This window comes from Natator depressus, chromosome 3 (genome assembly GCF_965152275.1).
Source record: "Natator depressus isolate rNatDep1 chromosome 3, rNatDep2.hap1, whole genome shotgun sequence".
NCBI classification, from domain to species: Eukaryota; Metazoa; Chordata; order Testudines; family Cheloniidae; genus Natator; species Natator depressus.
In genome coordinates this window covers 202,772,323-202,794,417 of record NC_134236.1, presented here as the reverse complement: position 1 = coordinate 202,794,417, position 22,095 = coordinate 202,772,323, and the positions used below count along the sequence as shown (strand labels likewise).

The 22,095-nt window shown below is 47.1% G+C and overlaps 2 protein-coding genes across 4 annotated transcripts in view; one reads left to right on the top strand and one right to left on the bottom strand.

Moving 5' to 3' along the window:
- SSTR4 (somatostatin receptor 4) overlaps positions 1–22,095 on the top strand; it is a 104,278-nt gene that overhangs the window by 20,677 nt on the left and 61,506 nt on the right. Inside the window, exon 2 of one of the 3 annotated variants that reach the window (XM_074947189.1) lies at positions 342–716. The exons of the other annotated variants lie outside the window; for them this stretch is intronic. The gene's annotated coding sequence lies outside the window, so the exon portion shown is untranslated. Of the gene's footprint in view, positions 1–341; positions 717–22,095 lie in introns of those variants that run through there. 3 annotated transcript variants of the gene reach the window in all.
- Positions 14,549–21,278, bottom strand: CD93 (CD93 molecule). The gene has a single exon (XM_074949703.1). The coding sequence runs from the start codon at positions 21,119–21,121 to the stop codon at positions 19,325–19,327; it is 1,797 nt and encodes a 598-aa protein (XP_074805804.1). The 5' UTR covers positions 21,122–21,278; the 3' UTR covers positions 14,549–19,324.

Here is a 22,095-nt window from a genome sequence, read left to right as displayed (position 1 = left end):
CATTGCAGCCATTGGTAGGAAGGCGTGAAAGTTTTTTCAGTGGCAAGGCGACATTTTTGAAGAAGAAGCTCTGTGTAGCTTGAAAGCTAGTCTCTCTCACCAACAGAAGTTGGTCCAATGAAAGATATTACCCCACCCTGCCTTCTCTCTAATATGTTTTAACTCCTGTCTCCGCCAGCAGATGGCATTTGATTGCGCACTCCAAGGATGCTGAGCTGCGGTTAAGTAAGTGCGGTGGTGGTTAAACACATTACAATATAGTAGTGTTTTTATTCTGCTAACTCACTTAAGGGAAAACAAGATGCTTTCACTTTCTAATGGAGGCTGTTTCGTTTTTGTAGGCTAGAGACATACAGCAACAACAGATCTTGACTTCGACATATGAAGCGGGTAACAAAGAGGCCAGGCGCGCGTTGGCGTGTCAGGCTCCTTAATAAAGGGTTAGTCTGGGGAAGATTCTCTGCTCTTTGGAAGAGGAGAAAGAAGCCTGAAAGCTTCGGTGGGAATTTACTGAAATTTCCCATAGCAGCTGGGGACTTGGAAAACATTACCTCTTGCTTGAAGCATTATATTAATAATGATGAATGATCATCACAGGCCCCTTGCATTCTACAGTGGTTAACTGCAAAATAAAGCAGAGGCAGGGGAGTGGAGGTAAAATGGATTAGCTGATGAGACAGCCTTTGGGGATTTCCTCTCTGCTTTTTCGTGTTAGCTGCTGGTTACCCAACCCGAATAAACTGCGCTGACCCAGACTCAGCCTCTAGATTACTCAGAGAATTTCATAAGCTGTCCACTTGTATGCTGTGCCAGCTGCATGTACATGTCCCCTGGGATGGTAAACAGAGCCCAGCATACAGGTGCAGTTGCTGGCAACCTGAATGATTTGGGCTCCAAAGAGGATATTTTTCAGGACTATACACAACTCCTCTCCCTCCCTTCCCCCTAGGGCGACCACCTTTCAAAATGCAAAAACAGAATGCATGGCATTTAAAAAAGTAGGGGGAGAGGGAGTTATAGTGTATGTACACATTTTATATTCTGTATTTAATAATGGTAATTAAAAATTAAATATCAGTTTGCCAATGTGTCTTGTTCTTCATTGGACTGCATCGCCAAAGCAGATTAGTTTCAGCTGTTTGGAAACAGGGGAGACGTGTAACAAGTCACATGCTACTGGGATGATAACTGAGGTCTTACATTGGCTACACCATGTGTCAGTCGTTCCGGGACTGTGTCAGCATTGTGGATAGTGTGGCAGTGGCGGGGATTTGCACTGTGCTGTGCTGTGGTTTGACCCTTGCTAAGCGGTAAATTTGAACTGTGTCAAGGGGAATCAGGGACAAATTCTGTCCTGGAGTCATTCAGCCCAAGACTGGGACTTGAAATCTACATTTCGGGACTGCCCCGCCTAATTAGGGACCTGTGGTCACCCTACCCCCCACTCCCACCCCCATACTATGCAGTTACATGGCAGTACAAATGACTGCCTAATTCTTTCTTTTGTAAAGCTGCTGCATAAAGGCCTGATCCAAGCCCACTGGAGGCCATGGAAAGGCTCTCGTGAACATCACTGGACTCTGGATCAGGCCCTAAAGTTCCCATTTTATGCTGCAGTAATGCGCAGCAGAGGCCAAGGCGTGGCTGCGAAGGCAGAAGTAAATGAATGCTTTCAGAAGACATGCTTGCCCAGCGGAGCCTCACCAGAGCAGAGCACCTGTTGCCCCACAGGGGAGATACTCTACATAAAGCAGTGCTGCCTCTCTCTGTGGCTGTCCTATGCTGGTCTGGGGGGGGGGGGGGAGGGGGAGGGGAGGAGGGAGCTCATGTGCAAAGGATTTGGCAGTGACTATTCAGTAAAAGATAAAAATGAAAGAGCTGGGGGGTGGGAGGGGAGGAAGTGACATAAAAGAGTACTCTGGCCTGATCCCAGTGTAGAAATCGGACGTGTTATCATGGAGATCACTTCCAATCCATCTCAGAAGCACAGAAATGTAACTCCAGCTCCAGGACCAACATTTCCAAGTCTTGAAGCACAAAAATGTACCCCATTAATTACGGGGGAGATTCTGTCCTCATCTGCAGATCTGAGTATCTGAGCCAGGATTTGGCTCTAGGCTTCTAACAAGGCAGATTTATAGATATTTTCTGCACCTATCACCATTTTCCCTCTTAATTCCTTCTAATTCTTAAACACTTTACAAAATATAAATAAAACCGATAATACATGTAACTGGCTTGACCAATGCACAACACCGTAAATCATGTATTCAGTGAAAAGAAGGCTTCATTACATTCCCTTTGCAGTGCAATTTGACTTGCTGGGGAAAGCATAACCTTTTACCAACTTTAATCCTTCCAGTGATATTTTTGTATGTAGGCTCAGCCGTACTGTCAGAGGGCAGCCAGCACAAAGGGAAAGTTAAAAACAAACATCTAAATCTCAGTCATTCAGAGGAAAGTGTATTTGATCCTTTTCTTCAATTTAGAAAGCAGTATTTTACCACAAAACAGAATCACAGCAGTTAGCTTCTGGAATTCCCTGCAGGGGAAAAAAAAAAATCAATATCACTCTTTACTTGGTTCATTCCAACGATGTTATTCTCTTTCACTCACACTGTACGTCTGATCCTTTTCCAGTCCAGTCCAAGCCACAGAGGTTACAGGAGGTTGTGGAGATTGGCTCCTGCTGTGCAAATAGAGACGGGGGAAAATAATAATAAACCTCTAAAATTCTGTCCTCTGGTGAGTTGCACGGTTGGCCAAGCTGAATCAGAGGGGGAAGAGCTCATGCAAGCAACTTCCTTGCCTCACATGCTCCCTATCCTTGCCCTCTTTTACCACTCTTACCAGCTACCCCGTGGCCATGCAGAAGACTACTCAGGACTGCCATGAGCTATTTGACCCTCCAGAGCGGAGATGGACCGGTGACTCCCCATTTTGCCTATGGGCTGTTCGAACAAGTTATCTAGGAGGTTACTATACCTCTGCTGGAGAAGTTTGTGGGTTTTCACCTCCCCCAACTCAATTGCCTTTTGGGGATAGGAGTAACGGGGCATTCCAAAGCCACTGGGTGCATTAATTGCCAATATCAATATCAAAAGAGCCTGGCCATTTTGTAAACAATAGCATTACGGTTGCAAAGTTTTGGCTAATTTCTTGCTAAACATGACAGTGAAGAGCCAGCTTCCTTGTTTTCCGATTGTTACCTGGCTGAGGAGCGGTAGCAGAATTTTGGGGCCTTTCATAGACAGCCATACTGACTTATTATCTGTCCCATTCCTAATGGTTCCTAACATTTTGTTAGCTTTTTTGACTGCTGCTGCACCCTTTTTGTTCTGCTCATCTTCAGTTTCAACTAACTCAAACCACCATAGGCATCTGATCATGTGGATTTCCCAGTCTGATTTGGGGGTTTTCGCCTTCTGCAGCATGGGGCTGCAGGCATGGGCAGCAGGTAGCAAAGGCTGGGGAAGACTGAGCCTCCCCAAACAGCAAGGCGTGGCCCCGTCCACGCTCCGCACTCAGGCCCTGCACCCCCACTTCCTGCTTGGAGTGGCTCCAGTCCCCTTGTGGGTGGCCTGCCCTCCTGGCGCTCTGGGTCTGGGGCCCCGCCGCCCTCCCGGCACTGGGGGCCCTAGCCTGGGCCGGGGGCCGGCAGCCGTGAGGGGGAGGGGGGCCCTTGGGCAGAAGGGGTTAGGCTAGGGGCTAACCTCCCCCAGCCAGTGGTTCACGTGCCGCCCATGGGTCCAGGGGACTTACCAGGGTTATCTGGGTGTATCTCACTTAATAATTTCCCTGTCATTGTGAGGCCTCAGGCACTGGTGCACCTCCGTTCCTCCTATTCTCTGCCTGTGGCAAGATAGCCTAGACTCCTGTGGGCTGTAATACTTGGTTTAATTTCAGTTATTGGATTTAGTGTGTGGGTGCTGGGTGGTACTGGAGGCCAGTGATCATGGGCGGCGCGTGAACCGCTGGCTGGGGGAGGCTAGCCCCCAGTCCCACCCCTTCCACCCAAGGCTCTGCCCCTTCTGCGTGCCCTGGAAGCCAGCCCCCCCCCCACCCAGGGCCACCAGCCACCAGCCCCCACCCCAGGCTGGCTATTGCCCATAGTGTCCCCAGGCCCGGAAAGGCGAGAGGCATGGCCCTAACCCCTGGAGCCCAGCCGAAGCAGAGCCCTGAGGGCAGAGTGTGGGCGGGGCCACTCCTGGCTGTTTGTGGATGCTCAGCCTCCCCTACCCGCCACCCATGCCTGTGATACACAGGAGGTCAGACTAGATCATCTGGTGAACCCTTCCGGCCTTCAACTCTATGACATGCACAGAAACATTTCCCCCAGATGTACTTCTTTCCCCTTTGTGAGGCTTGATTAAAAGCAGTCTCTCAATCATACTGCAGTGCAGTTTACAAAGTTATAGTAACACACTGCCGGCTGTCAACTGTGATAACAAAAGAGGGACCTTTAATTTTTTTCATCTGAGTCATCTCAAACTGAGTCATCTAAAACTGTCATAAATTTTATATCAAAGGAGTGCCGATAGAGAATATTTCCAATAATTTTCCCTGACCTCTGGTTGCTTGATGAGACTATGTCAAGGATTTTTTGGTTTGATTTTAAAATAAGATTCTTAACTTTTGAATGCAGATGGGTTATACACGGACAAGCATGACAGATTTTTTTTGTCTTTTTTGAAAAGCCACAGAAATCCCCAGTTACGATGCTGTACCTAGACAGCTGAAAAGGAAATCCCAACCCTTTTTTATACAGAAATGTGGGCCAGTTTAGGAACACTAAAGAAGCCCGTCCAAGTCAAACTTTCACCTGTCTTGGAACATTTTAGAACTACAATGAAAAAATATTAAGTCATTTCAGCATGACTGACCACAAGAAGGAAATAGCACAAGAATCTCTGCTCATTTTTGGCTTTCTTCCTGAGGAGCTTGTAGAATGGACCAAACACAGGGTTCAGCAGCTTGGCCATACTGAGGATGATGAAATCAGCCTCGTATAGAAGCACGTTTGAGAATCGAGGGTGCTGCCTTCTGAACCAAATGCTGAAAAGAGGGTTTTAGGATTTTCAGGTCTGATCCAAAGCCCACTGAAGTCAGTGGGAGGGGAAAAAAAAAGACTCCCATAGACAGGTGTTGTGTGTAGTGAGCGTAGTTTGGTAAAAATTCATACATAAAAGACAGAGCCCTGTGCCTGACCTGCCAGGTTTCTATTCCAGAAGAGAACATGCAACACTGAAGAAACCTGGCCCATGTTTCTGAAGACATTTGAAGCGTTTAGAACCAGTTTGCCCAATGCTTCATACTCTAAATATTGGGCTCAATCCTGCCCAATTAACTCAGTGTAGAACTCCCACTGGGCCTGATTCTCCAGGGCCATACCTCTCGTGTAGTTATTTATACCTCTGCCAAGTCGGTACAATATGCTGCCAAATCATCATTCTCTGTTCACGTATGCCAGTGCTTGTGTTTTACCCCTGCTTTATAAAGGATTATATAAGGGGCACGGGAATGGAGAATCAGACCCATTCCCTTTAGCAGTGCAGAATCAAGTGCTAAGCATCTTCTGGGAGATATGCAGCGCATGCAGCTCCCACTCTTTGCTTCCTAGGAGGAGGTCAGCATCGTGGAGGATAAGGCTCATTCACAAGAGGCCCTAGAAGTCCCAAGACTACTTCTAGTCCCAATGCCTATTACTACAAGGGGGTCTCTCTTCAGTTCTGTAGCAGTTCCTCTGTAACGTGGGACTTCAGTGCTGCCAGGGTTCCTGCTGGGAATAGCTGCTATTGAAAGACAGCTGTCGTTACGAGAAAACAAAGTTATTAAAAGCCAGGATATTCAGGACAAAGAATGACACTCTCCCCTGAACTCAGATGTCTTCTGACTTTGTTGCAAGACAGAGGAAGAGACAGTGGGGCAGGGGGAGATCTCAGACAACTGAGGAAACGTAAAGCCAACATGGCAAAAAGAGAGAGAGATTCTCATTTACACAGATACCAATGTAATTCATGCCTGCTTTATAGCCCCTTTAGGCTGCCAGAGCAGCGTAAAGGGGACTTAGTACAATGGACAATCTGGCCCAGAGCGTCTAGTGAAGATTCCATACTGTGCCACGTGATCAAAGGAAAGAGTGATGTGACCGGGTGCTCAGCTCACCGCTGGCTGCCGCCGCCTCCCAGGGGGTCTGAGGATTACCTCTGCCAGGCCCATGCCCCTTCCAGCAGTCGCACTCCATCACTGTCTCCTCCTCTTTCAGCCTCCTCATCGTGACTCGGCCCTCTGGCCAGGTCACTGCGTGGTTTCCCCTTCTGGGAATCCCAGAGTCCTTCTGCACAAACAGTCTCGCTCCGGCAGTCTTCTCCAGCACTGCCCTGATGGTGTCACTTCCGCAGTGGCTACTAGAGGAACCCCGGCCCACCCTCTACTCTGGGTTGCACCTCAGGGACCCTCTCGTCAGCAGCCAAGGTCTATTGATTCCCTCCTGAATCTTGCTGCCTTTTCCTGAGCCTCTTCTGTACCTTCTGGCTCTCCCCACTCCTCTGAGTTTGCCAGCCCAAACTTCCTCCTCACAGGGATTAACCATAGGCTACCTGCCTCTACAGCCCCAACCACATTCCCGGGGAGAGGGGAGCATAGGTGGCGAGTTATATGGGTCCATGGTGACCATGCTCCAGCAATATTCAGGAATGTGGGCCCAGCTCCACCAATGTTTGGGCTTAAATTTTCAGAGCCATCCTGTCCATAGGATGGACTGGGGCAACCGCCTAGGGCCCCACACTCTGTGTGGCCCCACGCTTCACAGGGACCCGGGGTCCAGGGCAGCAGGGGGGGTTAGCAGATGGGTTAGCGGGGGGGCTGGCACTGGCAGGAGCAAGTGACCCACCCCGCCTCTTCCTGTCCCTGCTCTGCCCCCACCCTCCTTTTCCCCCAAGCTCCAGCCCCTGCCCCACCTCTTTCCGTCTTCTGCCTCCTCCCCTGAGCAATGCCGGGAGCTGTCCGTGTGGGGCAGGGTGGAGGGGGCTGGGGCCGGGTTGCTTGCTGCTGCCCGCACCAGCCCTGCTGCTAACCCCCCAGGCTGCCCTGGACCCCATGTCCCCCTGAAGCATGGGGCCCCCCAAAGCACGGGGTCTGGGGCAATTGCCCCGGTCCCTCCTATGGATGGGATGGCTCTGCTTGGACCTGATTGGGACACCACCAAAAATTATACAAACCTGGCGCCCATGGAAGGGAGGTGACGGCAGACTACTTCCCTGCAGCCCCCCTCTGCTGCCAGCTTCCTGCCTTTATAAACCCAGCCCAGCCCCTCCCCCAGCGGGACTCCCTCAGCCAATTAGCCCTTCGTGCTTCCTGGCTTTCCTCCGCCTAGAACAGCGGTTCTCACCCAGGGGTCTGCAGCCCGCTTGAGGAGGGAGGTGGGCGAGCAGCTTTAACGGGGTCTGCCGAAATAAACCGGGCTTTGGCCCCAGGTGGCAGGGCTGAGAGAGGGAGGACGGACCACCTCCACCCCCGGATCACCTCAGCGGGCCACCCAGCCTGTGCGTCAGCACCAGCAACAAGCTCCCCCCTGAGTAAGTAAAAAAAAATAATGGTTCTGTTTATTTTTGCACTTATGTTATCCTTTTCTTTTTTATATTCTAGATGTGCGCGCTTGTGTTTAACTGTATAACTATCAATCGAACGCAGCTTTTAATCTACTGGGTACGTAGGAAACCAGTTGTTGGGGCAAAGGTGGGCCATGGAGTTTTTAGAGCATGGGGTTGGGACTAAAGGAAAAGATTGAGAACCCCTGGATGATAGGTGAACTGGCCTAATTTACCCCTCCAGGCCTTGGAGTGGAGTGGACTCCCTATCCCAAGTGGTCTCCATCACTGCAATAGGCCCAGCTGCAAGAGTTTTATAATCCATGTGCTGTTAACATGTTAACAATAAAGATTCATCATTCCAAGAATTTCCTATTGGGAAATTAAACTTGGATTCTCAGTTAGCCTGTTTTGGAAGTTAACACATGCTAGACCTCTTTGAACTAGGCCCTTTGAAGTCAGAGTCCAATTGGCTGAATACAGTTTAGTTATTATGGGTCTGATTCTCATTTACATAGGTGCCTTTTTACATGTCTCTGGCAGTGTAAAGGCCCTTTAAAGGTGGGTGTAAATGTAATTGACTTGTTGGTTAGATTTGCTGTGAGCAGGTTTAATGGGCACCCTGTTAAAATAACCTACAACTATGGGAGTTTTGCCTACATAAGGGGCTCCCAACATTTCTGACATGGGTGATGGAAATATTCTTTAAAAAATCCCCCTTGTGCATGACAAGAATATTGAGGTGATGTAATATTGAGAGTAAATTTTACTTCTCAGGACACAGGAACATCAACAGTATTTGTGTGCATTCATTTTGATTAAAATGAGTAAGAGAAAATCCTGCCCATTTTCCCTACAAATGGATGCATGGATGTGCACCACGTGATGATCACACTCGTTAGCATGGATGCTTATCCCAGAAAATAAGACACCAAAGTATATTCTCATTCTCTGTGAAAACTCAGACTATAGAGGGGGTGCTACCACTATATCTCGGGGCATCTATCAAGTGAGAGCTGCAATCGTGCCCACCTTTAGTACAGGTCTTTCCTCCGACCTGAATGGGTGCCTTGTCACCGGTTAGAACAGAGACCACAGACAAAATGGAAGCGCACCAAGCCACAAGTGGTTTACTTGAAAGAGTTCTCAACTATGTGGCCAGGAAGAACAAACAAGTTCTCCCATGATACACAGCAAAAGAATTCACAGAGCAGCTCAGCTGACTACAGTGCTGAGAATCGTGCGACGGGCCCCCAGAAATCTTAGAGCCACACACTAGTAGAGCTGGGTAAATAGCTGATTTGAGTTGACCGGCAATTCTGGGGTGGGGTCTTTTTGATTTGAAGTGAGTTTTTTGAAATTTTGGGTGAATAAAAAAAACAAAAACAAAAAAACACTTGTGGGGGCAAATGAAATGTTTTGTTTTGATTTTGAGGGATTTTTTAAAAACTTTAAACATTTTAAAAATAAAATTAAAAGGAAATTTCAAAACAAAGTCATTTCAAATTGAAAAATCCAAATGCTTCTTTCAGAAAGCGTCAAAACAAAGTTAGGTTTTCGGGAATTGTTTCAGGTTTTCCTGACTGAAACAATTCAGCAACATCAACGTACCCCGGGGAAGTATTTCTATGTTGCTACACTGGCATTTTTTGCCAAAAACAGTTTCAATCAAAAAATTTCACCCAGCTCTACACATGAGTGAGTACAGCATCAGTGTGGACACAGCAACTTGAGTGTCAGTTTGAGGGGAAGCAGCTGCATTGCAAAACAACAGGAGAAAAATAACTCCAATGATCCAAAAAAGAAAAAAGAAAAGGAGTACTTGTGGCACCTTAGAGACTAACCAGTTTATTTGAACATGAGCTTTCGTGAGCTACAGCTCACTTCATCGGATGCATAGCTATATGCTATGCATCCGATGAAGTGAGCTGTAGCTCACGAAAGCTCATGCTCAAATAAACTGGTTAGTCTCTAAGGTGCCACAAGTACTCCTTTTCTTTTTTCTTTTTACGAATACAGACTAACACGGCTGTTACTCTGAAACCTGTCCAATGATCCACACTCCAGTTAATTCTGCAGTGAAAGACATACCCTTGGGGGTAGATTTTCACTGTCACCCAGTTTCCTCCCACTCTACTCACTCCTGAGGTAGTGTGTCACACTTGAGGTTTAGCATCACAGAAAACAGTCAACTTGGTCAAGGGGCCATGGCACGGCAATGAGCTGTCCCAGCTCTAAGCAAAGGTTAAATGCAGAAGAACTGGGTGGTAACGGCAAATGAAAACATTTTTAATCCTCTTGATATGAAAGCAGATGTACGTGAGCGAGGGTGGATCCCTAACCATGATGACAGAGGCTCTGACTCATACACCACCAGGCAGATTACTTTTATATTTTTATTTATAAAATTGTTACATTTATATTAGTTCTTCTATTAAGGGAGTTACAATGTGTATCAGCTGACAGCTCTGCCATTTCATTGTGGTTTTGAGCACATATAGAAGTTGCTTAGAGAAATGACAGACTGACATCTTGCTCAGCAACAGGCAGCTCTGGAATTTCATTTGAGGGAAAAGGACCAAATATACAAATCATTAGGTGCTCAATCCAGAACATACTTACGTCAATGGGAACACTCCCACTGACTTCAATGGAGTTTGAATCAGACCTTAGAGAAGTAACATTTGAAATCCAGTTCACCCATGTGCCTCCCAAAAGGGATTGCTAGATTAATTATCTGGTGACTGCATACAACTACAAACACTAATCATCAGTGCCATAGCATGAGGGGGAAACCAAGTGAGACAGCAAAAGAAGAGAAAAACACACAGCAGAAGAAAAACATCTTCTACAATAGAAGAGGCTATGTAAGTTAACACAACACCATTGAAGACAAGAGAGCTATACCAGTGAGGATCTGGGACCTGTACTGTGCATCTTTTGTTTCTCATACTGCCATCCTAATCCATTTTAGAAAAACAATGAGCATTGTGGACAGGTGCCATCCCAGGGCACCTCCTTGCCTCAGTTTCCCTTTGAGCTCCCAGAAATAACCCACTCACAGCAAGAGTCTTTAGAACAGTATTCCCCCTCTCCTAGGATCTAATTGATTCAGCATAGTTTAGCTCCCAAAGCAAGCTCCCTTTCTATCAGGGTTCCTATAGCCTGCCTTTGGGAATTGAATGGTTCAAGTTCTGATCTCCCAGCCCACAAACTCACTCCTGTAAATGAGATTCTCACAGCCCTCTTCCTATGCTCTTAGCAGCTCTTGCTGGCCTGGGCTTGAAGCCTCATTTTGAGAGGCTCACAGAATCATCCCACCACTCCCTTAATCTTCCCAGCTGGGTGTAATAACCTCAAACCTCTGTCTGGATTGGCTGGCAGAGAGGAGGCTTGCTCCAGCCAGGCTCCTGGGCCCTTAAAGGAACAGTAATCTGAGTTTTTCCCATACCTTCCCCCTACCAGACATTAACTGTTCCTCGGGGACCAACTTCCTTTGTTCTAGTGACTGCTTCATTTACATCCCAGGACACGCAGCGGGATGACTGGCCTCTCAAACTACCTCCCCTGGCCATAAAAGACCAGTGCCCCATTACTGGTATATGCTTCAGATGTAACAGTGGTGGCTGATGTATAACCGTACCTACAATGGATACAGGTGTTGAACTTGTCTGCACCCCAGTATTTTTGGGGATATGGAGAAGGAAAGCTTCAAGTCTTGCACATTCAGGGAGGTCAGACTATTATTCTTTCTCGCGATCTCTCTGCTGACTCTAACATCTTCTGAGACATAAGTGAGAACAGCAGATTCCTAACCTGGGAAGTTCTCTGGGTTCATCTTTAAAAAACATTAATTCTTGTCTTCCTAGCAATCTGGATCCTTCCTTCGGTCACATTGTCACAAGTAGCACTGTAGCCCAGTGGGCTAGTTTGCCTTTATTATATTTATTGCTTTGTGTTATATTCAGCAGTAATGCAAGAAACCTACAGGCCTGTATTCTGTAAGACATTAGCTTCAGCAAGTTAGCATAAGGCTTGAAACCTATAAACTTTGAACAGATAAACTTTGCACAGATAAATGGTCCAATGGAAAACCGCAAGTATTTGGGGAGCTGAAAATAGAGTTTAAGGGGAAGTTCTGACGTAAATAATTCAACCACAGAAGTGTCCTGGCAACGAACTGGTTACAGGTACATGGGATATATTTAAGGCTAGCCTGCTTGCTTATATATCTTTTCTTGTAAGTTTCTTATTTTCTTATGGGTTTGATTATTTTATTATAATAGGTTTATAGGTCTATATTAGAGTATATTTTGTCTGTAACACAAGGGACCTGCAGGCCACATCCTGTATGGCGAGCTAAGGCCAGGTTAGAATACATATGTTTGGGACCTTTCACCTAGATAGATAGTGAAGAGCTAAAGCATAAGGTCCATGTATGGCTGTGACCTTTAACATAGAGGATGCGTTAAAGTAGGTTGGCACAGGGGCTTTCCTAAGTTCATACCCTTTTAAACTTATCAGGTACACCACAACTTGGAACTTGGAAAGAACTGAAATAATCGGTTAGGACAGAAATAACAAATGTGATACCTAACCACAAAAGGGCCATGGTAATGAATGGACATATATGATAATAAGCTGAGATCATTGATATACTAACCTATACGAAAAAAACATTCCAACGTTAGCAAGGTGAGGAAATACAAATAAGGAAGGGGAAAAAATCCCCTACTGAATATGAATCAAACACAACAGTGTCAGCGTAACATATTACAAAAATGGCATCCCAGCCTAGGCATGGTATGAGAGAGAGGTGTAGTCCTTGGGAGGTGCCAGGATGATGGCCACTGGTGATGATGGGGAAGGTGATGGTGATGAGGACGATGACCGCTAACATTTCACGTTGTTCTATAGGAGATGGTGTGATTATATGGATGTGCAGAAGGACATTCTGTAGTACCTCTATCTACCTTTACTGAGTTGGGGTGTTTGTGACTATGCTAAATGTATGAATAAACTCTATTTGTAAATATGAGTTCCTATAGTGCAACTGTGCACGTCAGGGTTCCCACCAGTATAATAATTTGAATAATACTGGGCCTGATCTTGGGGCAAGAACCTGGCAACCCTTGAAGTGATAACTGGGGATTCTTAAGTAATCAATATAATTAATACACAATCTAAAGATCAGGCAACAGCACTGCAATGTACTTGGTAAGACATGAAGGTCACCTACTGACTTTGAAGGGACCTGAGAGAGTCAAATGCCAAGAAAGGACTAAAAGATAAAAATAATGAAAACGGGCACAGATTAGAGGGGGAGGGTATGTGATGGGATATATACTCTACACTAGTATAGAGATAGCTAATTGAAGCCAGAGAGCAATTAGCCCATCCAGTTGCACCAGAAAGGTGGGCCAGGCCTAATTAAGGATCAGTCCCAGTAGAAGTAGAGTAACTAATAGAGGAAGGATTCCAGGGCAGTAGAAGTCTTAGGGATTCTCTTCTGGGATAGGAGCCTCTGGTAAGGACCAGAGTGAAGTAAGCTCTTGTGATAGGCCTTGATAAGAGACACCCCTGAGCCAGCCCAGGGCTGGGACTTCAGAGACAGAGAGAATTAAACTGGTAGGGAGGAATCATCTAGGAGGTGTCACTCTGTGCAATAGCGGGAAAGACCTCTGCGGAGACTGAGAAGGGGAGAAAAGCCTGTGGAAGAGTGACCCCAGAAAGGGGCTTGGGAACAGGTCCTAGAAACAGGCTGAGGTAAGAAGTAGTCTAGGGAAGCAGAAAGGGGGCTGAGGGTGCAGACCTTAGTTGCTTGTTACAGGGCCAGTAGACTGGAACCCAGAGTACAGGAAGGGCCTAAGTTTGTGAAAGTCCCCCCAATATACGAGGTGTAAGGACCATTGAGCCCAGAGATGAGCTGAAGACCTGGTGTAAGGCCATTGGACCATAGTATTAAGAAGAGGCACAGTGGCTGTCGGCAAGGGGTGTCAGAGGAGGACAGTCTAATAAGCTATGCCCAGCCATGAGGGGGCGCATTGGCTGGTGAGTCACTCTTCTGCAAGGGAAATGAAAAGGCATTTTTAAAGCACTTGTTTTTGCAGCGTGAGACACTTTGGGGAACATAGTAGATTTGAGGGAGCCATGTTAATCCTTGCAGAGTGCATCATATTTTGTTATTTGACACCTTTTCCTCCAAATCTTTCCATACTCCCTGCCCCACAGGAAAAAGGGGGTCTGCAGATCCTGGGGGAAACTTCAGAGGCCCAGAACTATCCTTGTGGAGATTTTATCTCTCAGCACTGGTCCCAGGGAGTGCGATATCCTGGCTTACCCTGACAGTGTCCCAGTTCATTTGCGATCTACTGCACCTGTGACAAGTAAGGGCCAAAATAACTAATATGGGCCTGATCCAAAGGCCACTGAAATCAGTGGAAGTCTTTCCATTGACTTCAGGCTCTTGGTTGAGAAATCCCACAGCAGTAAATGGTAGGTCTGAATGTAGGCTGACTAAAAGAATGGACAAACTATGATTTTTGTATCTCTTTCCCCTATCCATCCTGTTTAGATTATAAGCTCTTCAGTGTAATAGCACTCTGTACCCTGGGCTTGTATAATGCCTACCACAATCTTGGTTAGGCTCAAGGCACTACCATAATGAACATCAATAGCAATAATAGTGGTTTCTGACCATGTTATAGCAATGACTGTGCTACAAAATCAGCAGTTCACTTCCACCATATTGCACTTCTGTCAGATATAACCACATTTCTGTTTTCTTCTCCAGATCACCAGCCTAAATTAGGTAGTGGTAGTGCATGACCTATCTATCTCACTTCCCTGTATAAATATTGAGACTATGCGCATCATAGTGGTACTTAATTTTAGTCATCTCTTCCTATGGCAGACACTGATACTAGCCAAAATGAATCCAGAAAAGCTTTTCCTGTTTTGAAAATGCTCATTTATTCATCTTTTTTTTTTAATATACCATTTAACAAAAACTTCTGTGATTGGTAGGAGGACACGGGGGATATAGAAATGAGAATCTTTAGAGTGGGTCTGGTCAGTAAGGCTAGTTCAAATTTTTGCTTATGTTTCAATTTTTCCTAGATGAATCTTTCATCAGCCGAGCAGATCTATCTTGGTAACCCCAAATGATTAATATTTTGCTGTTTTAAAGAAATTAGTGTTCTGTGCCTTGGTCCTGCCGTGAGAGCCGCATGAATAGACCCCTGCCCCCTCCAGAACGACACTGAAGTCAAAAAGGCTCCATGTGGGTCTGTCTGAGTGCATTCCATTGGCCTTAGGCTTAAATTCTGGGGAGCAGGAACCTTTACTTCGTATACATTTGTACATCACCTAGAACAAAAGGCCCTGATTTTGCCTGAGGCCTCAAAACACTTCATTAGTATACATGTTAAATCATTATTAGATGAAAGGTACCTGACTGACAGCTCCAGAAACCAAAGTCCTCTGTACAGAGCAGGTACAGCATGAGCAGTGACAATGCAGATAGTTTTCCAGCACTGCCCTGCTTAATCTTGACTAGCAAGGACAATTTATCAGTGGGCTAGTCAAAAATTTTCCCTCAAAACCCAGGTTTCTGTCAATTTTTTTTTTTTTTTTATCTAAATGACATTTTTCACAGAGGGTATCTGCTTTCCTAAAAAAAAACAAATCAATTATTTGTCAGTTTTAGTACAAAAAAGTTCTTGGTTTGGGGGCAGTTTTACACAAATTATTTGAAACATCACAAATAAAACAATGTATCGTGTATTGCATCAATAAGTATTAACATCATGTTTATTTCAAAGCATCAATGACACATTTCATTTGGATTTTGTTTGTACATGCTTCCATCAGAAGACCAATGTATCCACTGAGGTAATGCTAGTTACGGTATTAAAGTTAAAAAAAGGAAAACACTGTTTGAGAACACCTGTAATATCATCATACACAAATGTAACATTGATGCACCAATGATGCTGCTACCTGTGAAGAACAGAACATTTTCGGGCATGTATTATTTCAACCTGTGGGCAGCTGCATGGAATTACCAGTCATTAAAAGGATCTGAAAAAGTGTGTGTGGGGGGTCTTATCGCGCCACATCTGCCTGCCCCCAGTAGTTCTGCCCACCCAGCCTCACCTCTGTTCCTCCTGCATCTCCTGGAATTCTTCACCCTGGTTTCCCAGGCCTGGAGGAAAGGGGAGGAGGTTCTGCAGTGAGAGCCTCTTGTATCCCTTCCCAGGCCTGATAGCGTTGGGATGGGGAGGAGCTGTCCCATTGCTCACAGGAGGGGCGGGGGAAGGAAGGATCAGAGCTGTTCTGAGATGCTGGAGTCTTTCCGCTCCCCTTGTGCATCCTGTGAGATTGGTACTGGGTTGCTAAGGGAAAAAGGAGAAGACTCTGGTCTGCTTCCTCCAGCTGCTCAGATTAGCTGCTCTTCACCAAAGGTGGGCAAGTCGGGAAAGCCGCCAATGAGAAGGACGTTCCTCAGGTGGTACTAAAAATGTGAGCATCTCAGCAAGCTGGCTGGCTTCTTAGCAATTGTATTTCCCAGGCCTGTAACGTGTTTAAACCTGGTGCACTTTAAGCACTGGTAATTCCCATTAGCACTGAGGAGGTCTGTGCATACAACCCTGGCATAACAGGAATATAACAACACATACAAAGCACTTGCTGTGTTTAAAGCATTTCACATGTGTTAACAAATCAGTCCTCACAATGCCCACATGAGGTTAGCAGGTAAACACTATTATTCCCCATTTACAGGGAGGAAATTGAAGTTACTTGTCCAGCGCCACAGAGCAAATACATACAGAACCCACATTAACGTTTGGGATCTCCTGACTCTTCATTTAGATACCATAATCTGTTCCTTTGCCATTCCTACTCACTTCAAGGGCTTGATCCATAGCCCAGTGAAGTCCATGGGAGTCTTTCCACTGACTTCAGTCGGCTCTGCATTGAGCCCTGAATCAAGAAAACTGATTCATGGCAAAAAGCAAGCAAGGGCTGAATTCATCACTGATGTGACTCCACTGAAATGAAACTGGCCTCAAGAGGTTTCACCTGGTGAGGTAAAGGGCAGTTAAAGCTAAACCTACATACATAGCAAATCAATGTTTTTGGTGGCCTTAACTGATTAGAATTTTTTACTCATAATCCTGTGAGACACACCAGAATACACAAAATTTATATAATACTAAAAACTCAGGATTATGGATTGAACTATTAACCTTTCTGAATAAATATGTGAGATTTTACACTGGCTTTATGGTTCCACACCTATACTTTCTAGTTTCCCATTCATTTTGGGTGAAAAGAGTTAACATGGAAACGCCTGGATATCTTCCACCACAAAATGAATGGGGAAAGACTGAGGATTATAAACATCTTGAAAATGACACAAAGCAAAACGAATAATCCCAGAATTTTAAAGTTTGTTGGTATGACTGTTCATATAGGCCCTGACCCAGCACAGCATTTAAGCACATGCATAACATTAATCTTAGTCCTATTGTTGGGATTACAAAGATGCTTAAAGCTACTCACGTGCTTACATGCTTGACTAGATTGGTGTCATAACAAAGAATTAGTTAGTATGAATTTTCTGCAGGTCTTCCCAATAAACCAGGGATGAGTACACTGCTTCTTTCAACTATTGTCCAGAGAAATGGAAGCATATACAAACTATTCAAAACATTTACAGCTGCTAGAAGTTACATTTTCCTGTTTTCTTGACTTGTACAATGGATAACCAGAGACGAAAAACAGCAGGAAAGGGTTTTCCTCCACACACTAAAAAGAACAGGATGTAGCTGTGAGGCTCACAGCTAACTCTTTTGTGTTAAGTTCACATTTCTGTCAAATGTGGCCTCAAGTATACAATAAAAGCTGCAAGAATATAAAGGTGGTGGGTATTTCAGGGAAAATATGTACCCTTATAACCAGATCCATATTCCTCTTTAGCACCTTTTGTACTCTGTATAGGCATGGTGCTGTTCCATTGAAGTAAATGGCAAAACTGGGGTTGACTTGATTAGGAGCAAGACTTGGACTCTAAGCTTAGATTTTCAAAAGTGACTAGTGATTGGGTCTCTCAGTTTTGGGTGTGCCCAGTCTGAAACATCTTAAAGGGGCCTCATTTAAAAAAACAACAACCAGCCCTCTGAAAATCAGGCCCCATTAGGTCTCTTCAGTGGAGCACCCAGAAATGGAGGCACCTAAAATCATCAATCACTTCTAAAAAAAAACAATAATTCTGCTTTGTCATAAATACACTTTATAAACATATCCAAGGAAGCAATGGTGAATAGCACAATGAAATCCATAAGATGTATTTAAGGGGAAAAATCGATGAGCTAGTTCAGAACGGCGTGGGGGCCATGGCTCCATCTCCTCCTGACCACTTCTGGAGCAATGAGTGCAGAGACTGAGATTGTGACTGAACTTTACTGTCAGCATGCAAGGGGCTAACAGACACCCACTTTCTCCCCAGCATTGCAGACCCATACAAGGGCCAGGGATGACTTCACCTTGAGAAAAGTGATATGACTTTGGAAGGGGATATCCTAACTCCCCTAATTAGCAAATACACTACAACCCTGGACAGTTTCTCATCAATGGGTGAAAAACAAATATACCCAGCCTGGACTACTTACAAGCTTCTATGACACTGTAATACACACATATTTGAATAAAACAGGCATGGTTTGGGTTTTGATATTACTATATTTTGAAAGAGGAGATTATTTTCTATCCTAAGTGACAATAGATGGGCAATTCCTCCTCAAATACCTTTTCCTAACTTCTTGATCTTGCATCCTCTTATGCTTTCTCAACCGGACACCATCAAATTAGGCCTGAATAAAGACTGGGAGTGGATGGATCACTACAAAAACTAATTTTCCCCTGCTGATACTCACACCTTCTTGTCAGCTGTTTGAAATGGGCCACCTTGATTACATTGGCCTCATTAGCACTACAAAAGTGATTTTTCCTCCCTTGGTATTCACCCCTTCTTGTCAACTGTTGAGAATAGCCCACTTCCACCTTAATTGAATTGGCTCATTAGCACTGACCCCCCACTTGGTAAGGCAGCTCCTATCTTTTCATGTGCTGTGTATTTATACCTGCCTACTGTATTTTCCACTCCATGCATCTGATGAAGTGGGTTTTAGCTCACGAAAGCTTAAGCCTAAATAAATTTGTTAGTTTCTAAGGTGTCACAAGGACTCCTTGTTGTTTTTGCTGATACAGACTAACACAGCTACCACTCTGAAACCTGTCAGGTACACAAGTGTTTGCAAGATCAGGGCCATGATTATTCTGATTGTAAAGATGTTTATCTTTTTGAAAGTTCCAATGAGCTCTTCAGGGTGATTGCTTTTATTTTTCAAAAGCAACCTATCACTCTGGGCCTAATCCTTGTCCTATTAAAATCAGTGGGAGTTTTGATACTGATTTCAGTGGGAACAGTAGTGGGATCTTGATCCAAGTGGCAGACTGATTGTTCCTCTGACACTGAGACAATGCCAAACCCAGGGTTCTAAAGTGAAAACTAAAGTTAAGTCACATAATGAAAGCATAGTTTTATATAATATGGGAAATATTCTCTGCTGCACACAATTATCCTTAGTTTAAGTGTTCCCTCCCTCCAGAGAACCCTGATGCTACCCTAGTCCCTGCAAGCATGCTACCCTTTCTGCAGACTCCTGCCTTTACCTGTAGTCATTGTCTACTGCTTTTTTCTCTGCCTGCTCAAGTACCCAGCAGTAGTTGTCTGTGGCACTCCTGGCTTTCTTCTTTTCCTTCTTGGCTTTCCTCTTCCTATAGATGAGCAAGCCCAGGGCAAAAGCCATCAGCAGCAGGATAACCACCACGCTGCCCAGGATATAGTACAGGAGCAGTTTGGGGCCATCGGTGGCCTGGTCAGCGTCGGGTTTCATCATGGGTTCCCCAACCCCTGCCGCCCTGCTGACGGCAGCTGGCTGGAGGGTGCTCGGTTCTGCTCCTCCTGGCTGGGCTCGGGTGGTTGGATCAGAGCCCGGGGCTGGGCTCTCGGTAGCAGGGTGGGTGTCCGGCGGCTGTCCACCCCCAGCCGCCGGCTCCTCTTCTCCTGCGGGGCGCAGGGACAGGGACGGGGCCGCGCTGCCGGGGGTGGTGGGGCTGGAGCCGGAGAGGCAGGAGACGCCGTTGGGGGCCAGCGCCCAGCCCGGCGGGCAGAGGCACTGGTAGCTGCCGGGCTGGTTGACGCAGCGCTCCTGGCAGGGCTCCCCCAGGCACTCGTCCACGTCCCGGCAGGAGGCCCCGTCGGGGCCCCGCTGGTAGCCCGGCCGGCAGGCGCAGAGGAAGGAGCCCGGCGTGTTGGTGCAGAGCTGGGCGCAGGGCGCGCCCTGGGCGCACTCGTCCAAGTCCCGGCACTGGCGGCCGCCGGGCCCCGCGGGCTCGTAGCCCGGCGGGCAGGTGCAGGCGAAGCCCCCCGCCGTGTTGAGGCAGCTGCCCTGGCAGGGCTCCCCCAGGCACTCGTCCACGTCCCCGCAGCTCACCCCGTCCCCGGCCAGCGCGTAGCCCGCGGGGCAGCGACACTCGAAGCCCCCCGGCCGGCCCAGGCACTGCCCCTGGCACGGCTGGGCGCTGCAGTAGTCCACGGGCGAGCAGGAGAGCAGGTCCCCGCCCAGCCGGTAGCCCGGGCGGCAGGCGCAGCGGAACGAGCCGCCGGCCAGCTCCAGGCACTGGTGCTGGCAGCCCCCGTTGCTGTAGGCGCAGCCGTGGCGGGGCGAGGCGCACAGCGGGCCCGGGCTGTTCCACGCGAACCCGCCGCCCTCCTGCGCCGTGCACAGCAGGAAGGGCCCCGCCGCCTGGCCCTGGCACGACACGGCGGCCAGGGAGCCAAAGGGCACGGCCGCCAGGGAGGCGCTGTCCAGGCCGAAGGGGGTGGTGTAGGTGACGCTGCCGGGCCCGGCCAGCGCCAGCTGGCGGCACATGCCCTGGAAGCTGAACTTGCAGAGGTAGCCCTGGACCCTGGCGGAGGAGCCGCTGCAGGGCCCGTCGGTCCAGCCCAGCCCGGGGGCGCTGGGGGCGGTGCTGTTCCAGTGCAGGCTCACGCAGCGCCTGCTCGTGCAAGTCTCCCGGGGCTCCCGCAGCCAGCCGGTGTAGTCGGTCTCCTCCCCGCCGGAGGCCCAGCTGAAGCCCTTGAGGAGCTGGTGCTGCTGGTAACACTTGCCCTTCTCCCGATGGAGCCCGATCCAAAGCCTCGCCTGCCCCTCTGGCCCAGCTTCCCTCCTGGGCAGCTTGGCTAGCAGATCCTGGACATGCAAGGCCTCTTCCTGGCTCTTCATGGTCACCAGGTTGCCTCCGTTGCTCTTGCAGTTCTCCTGGGCATCCGCCCAATTGAGCTTGCCCCAGTGGACGGTGTAGCAGGCAGTCTGGGCGCACAGGGCCTCTGCCTCCTCACTTGCCCACGAGGGCACCCCCCAAAGCAATGCCTGGCCTAGGAAGAAAAGGGCAATTCCCATGGTTGCTTTGGTCTGGTCTGGCAGAGAGCGGCAGGATCAGTGCTGTTGCTGTCCCAGGCACCAGATGCACAGATGGGACCTGCAGGGGACACACATCAGATGTTAGAACAAAAGAGCAGAAGCTGTTTGCCTTTCAGATCCTTTTGGCCCAAGGAGCTGCCCTGCACGCATCCTGTGCTGTTGCGACTTTTATTTATCACCGGAGACTAGAATTTCCTGTATTTTAGTTACTGGTGGCTTCATCCCCGTGGTTTGTTGATAACAATCAAGATATTCAGCTGCTTTTCTTTGCCTTCCTTTAAGTGAAGTGGTTTAACACCAGTTTAAAAAATGATTTACCATTAAAGGGCTTTCTTTATTTTTGGCCCAGTGCTCCCCTCCCCCTGTAGGAGAAACTAGCTGGAAACTTGCTCTTTTGAAAGCTTCTGCTTTCTTGTTTTATTTTTAAAGGACGTAAACTACTTACTCGTCGGTGACTTTTTCTAACCCCCAATAGGGAGTTTTCCAGTATCTATTGGAGAAACAACAACAAAAAAGGCATGGAATCCCTGCTTATGATCCTAAGCATAGTTAACATTTCATCTTCTAGAAGAAATGGAATACTTGGTGCATATAAGTCATCCACACAATTAATTTCAAGCACTTTTCCCCCCCATTCTTGCACTTTAAATAGATGGAAAAGTCCTAAAATAGGGATTGGGTCATGAGAATGTCTGAGCTCCATGCACTAAGCCAAGTTGTTTAAGGACACCAAACCAACTCAAACTCAGTGTACAGTGGGGAGTTTTCTAAATGCAGCCCACTTAGTCACTGATCTGTTGTCCAGAACCACTCACTTCAAACAGAAGAAAAGCACTGAACAGCAGCTGCTTATACCTGGGACTTTCGAGCATCAGAGCAATGATATTCCAAGTTAATGGTTTTGGGGAATTTACAGATCAGTGATCAGTTGTATCATCAGTTCAGTTGCAGCT

Excerpts from the sequence above, each read along its gene's own strand:
- CD93 (XM_074949703.1), bottom strand. The coding sequence starts at position 21,121 with ATGGGAATTGCCCTTTTCTTCCTAGGCCAGGCATTGCTTTGGGGGGTG.